This window comes from Phlebotomus papatasi, chromosome 2 (assembly GCF_024763615.1).
Source record: "Phlebotomus papatasi isolate M1 chromosome 2, Ppap_2.1, whole genome shotgun sequence".
NCBI lineage: Eukaryota > Metazoa > Arthropoda > Insecta > Diptera > Psychodidae > Phlebotomus > Phlebotomus papatasi.
In genome coordinates this window covers 61,685,959-61,688,164 of record NC_077223.1, presented here as the reverse complement: position 1 = coordinate 61,688,164, position 2,206 = coordinate 61,685,959, and the positions used below count along the sequence as shown (strand labels likewise).

Genomic DNA, 2,206 nt, shown 5'->3' with positions numbered 1-2,206 from the left:
TTATCCTCTATATGCTTGTTCCGATAATTCAGGGAACTGCTGTTCTGTTCACTCCAGCCTGGTATGATGGCACCTTGCAACTTAGAAATTTTAAACTTAAGAAAATCTGACTATTTGAAGGAAGTCTTACTGGTTTCGCACTTACTCTGACTTCAAGCATTTGATATTTTGGGTCCCGGTCAAAATCCCGAAAGCCAAAATCCCGAAAGCCAAAATCCCGAACGCCAAAATCCCGAAAGCCAAAATCCCGAATGGGCCAAAATCCCGAAAGCCAAAATCCCGAATTCTTAAAAGTGTCATAGCTACAACCATAACTGCACCCGCGCTTGCTGAAGGCAAAGGAAAATCTTCAGGGTCTTGGGAAATTTTTCAAAACATTTTCCTTCATATAATTTCATCCCTTTCAGGATTTTGAACATTCGGGAATTTGGCTTTCGGGATTTTGGCTTTCGGGATTTTGGCCTTTTCGGGATTTTGGCATTCGGGATTTTGGCCTTCGGTATTTTGGCTGTCGAGATTTTGGCTGCCACCGGATATTTTTTCGTATTCCTTCAGTGAATCTGACCTATCTACAGAATATTTTATGTCAGACATTTCCTGAAAAAAAAAGTAGAGATATTAATTAAAAGAATAAGGAAAAAAGTATGAAATGTTCAAAGCCAGTGTGTGTGCGAAGCCTAAAAGACTTCCCCTAGTAAAAAATAGTTTTGATTTTGCACCACTGATAATTCACTGGTCATTTTAGGTTAAAGAATCAACTCAAAATAAAATTTGCAAAGCTACTTTTATGCTTAATATTTAACTTACTTTTCAAAGGTATCCATGGGATATTAGTCAAACTAAAATTTTCGTAGCAACGTATATTTACCAGGCTATTGGTACTTATATCTTAGCAACTGCTGTTATGGCCTATGACTCTATTGTGTGTTGCTTACTGCTTCATGGCGATTTGCAATACAAGCGTCTTCAGATTATGCTAAGGAAATTAGGACATGAGCCCCCTACTGGTCTGGCTAATACTGAGGTAGCCGAAACCCCAACCAATAGAAAACAATGCATTTACTACAACGAAATGGTTAAATGCATCCTTTTCCACAAAAATGTAAACGAATTCATTGGCGAAGTGGAAAATATTTTCAAGGATGGTAACTTTACGCATTTTGTAGCATCGTCATCAGTAATATGTATGACATTGTATGATTTAATCACTGTAAGTGACGAAATTTATTATCTATTTTTGTTAGTTCTAATTGTTTTTGTAACTTTTAGACAACTGATGACAATGTCCTTGTATATATTTCAAGAATGGTTTACTTAACGGGATTGACCTTTGAACTATTTTTGTTTTGCTACGGGGGATATGAAGTTACTTATTCGGTAGGTTTTCTGATAAGATTCTTTTTATCAAACTTTATGAAAAATTATGAATATTGATTTGTAGTCAAGTCAACTTGTCTACAGTGCATTCTCATCAGATTTCCTAAAATTTGACAAAGCTACAGCTCAACTATTACAAATCTTTATGCTTAGGTGAATTTGCATGGGTATTTCCGGAACAAAACACATTTTAAACATTGTACCTTTTAGGACCACTCGAGAGAGGACTATTAAAGCAGGAAGTATCATTTCACTAAGTCTAAATCTTAATACATTCCTTCAGGTATGAATGAAGTAATTAGGTCACGGATAGATAAATAATTTTATTATTTTACCTTACAGCTTATGAAGAGTTCTTATACTTTTTTAGCCGTTCTTCAGTCATTACAACCCTAAGCAGGTTCTAAGTATTGACTTTCAACTTCTTAACGTTACCACGACTTAACGCATCAGCTTACGTATTTCTACTAAAAATATATTTCCACATTTTAAATATCCACTGCTGCTACAAAGAAATGTATTTAAAAAAATAGCACTTTTTTGATGGATGACAATTTTTTTTAATTAAGGTTGAAACTAGACTTTTGTATTATGGATTAAAATTGTATCTCAAAAAAAAGATAGAATGTGTTAGATTTAGGTATTGGAACGAATTTATCTGGCTTACTACACGAACAGAAATTGAGAAAGATATTAAGTATATTTTCGAAATAAAAGTAGCATAAATAAAAACTATAAATCATTTTCAGGGGTGACTCACTGCTCCTGAAAGGACTAACTTTTGCTTTTTATCTAATTTCGAATCAAACAGAAATGAACAATCAAAAAA

The 2,206-nt window shown here is 34.0% G+C and overlaps 1 protein-coding gene across 1 annotated transcript; it reads left to right on the top strand.

The window, feature by feature from the left end:
- Positions 1–824: 824 nt before the first annotated feature.
- On the top strand, positions 825–1,825 carry LOC129801991 (odorant receptor Or1-like). The gene is made up of 5 exons (XM_055847519.1): positions 825–1,210; positions 1,270–1,377; positions 1,442–1,530; positions 1,588–1,660; positions 1,720–1,825. Exons 1-5 carry the CDS (start codon positions 905–907, stop codon positions 1,771–1,773), a joined length of 630 nt encoding a protein of 209 aa, XP_055703494.1. The 5' UTR covers positions 825–904; the 3' UTR covers positions 1,774–1,825.
- The last annotated feature ends 381 nt before the right edge of the window (positions 1,826–2,206 follow it).

Excerpts from the sequence above, each read along its gene's own strand:
- LOC129801991 (XM_055847519.1), top strand. The coding sequence starts at position 905 with ATGGCCTATGACTCTATTGTGTGTTGCTTACTGCTTCATGGCGATTTG. Across the intron at positions 1,211-1,269 it reads CATTGTATGATTTAATCACT|ACAACTGATGACAATGTCCT; the intron begins GTAAGTGACGAA and ends TGTAACTTTTAG. Across the intron at positions 1,661-1,719 it reads ATCTTAATACATTCCTTCAG|CTTATGAAGAGTTCTTATAC; the intron begins GTATGAATGAAG and ends TTTACCTTACAG.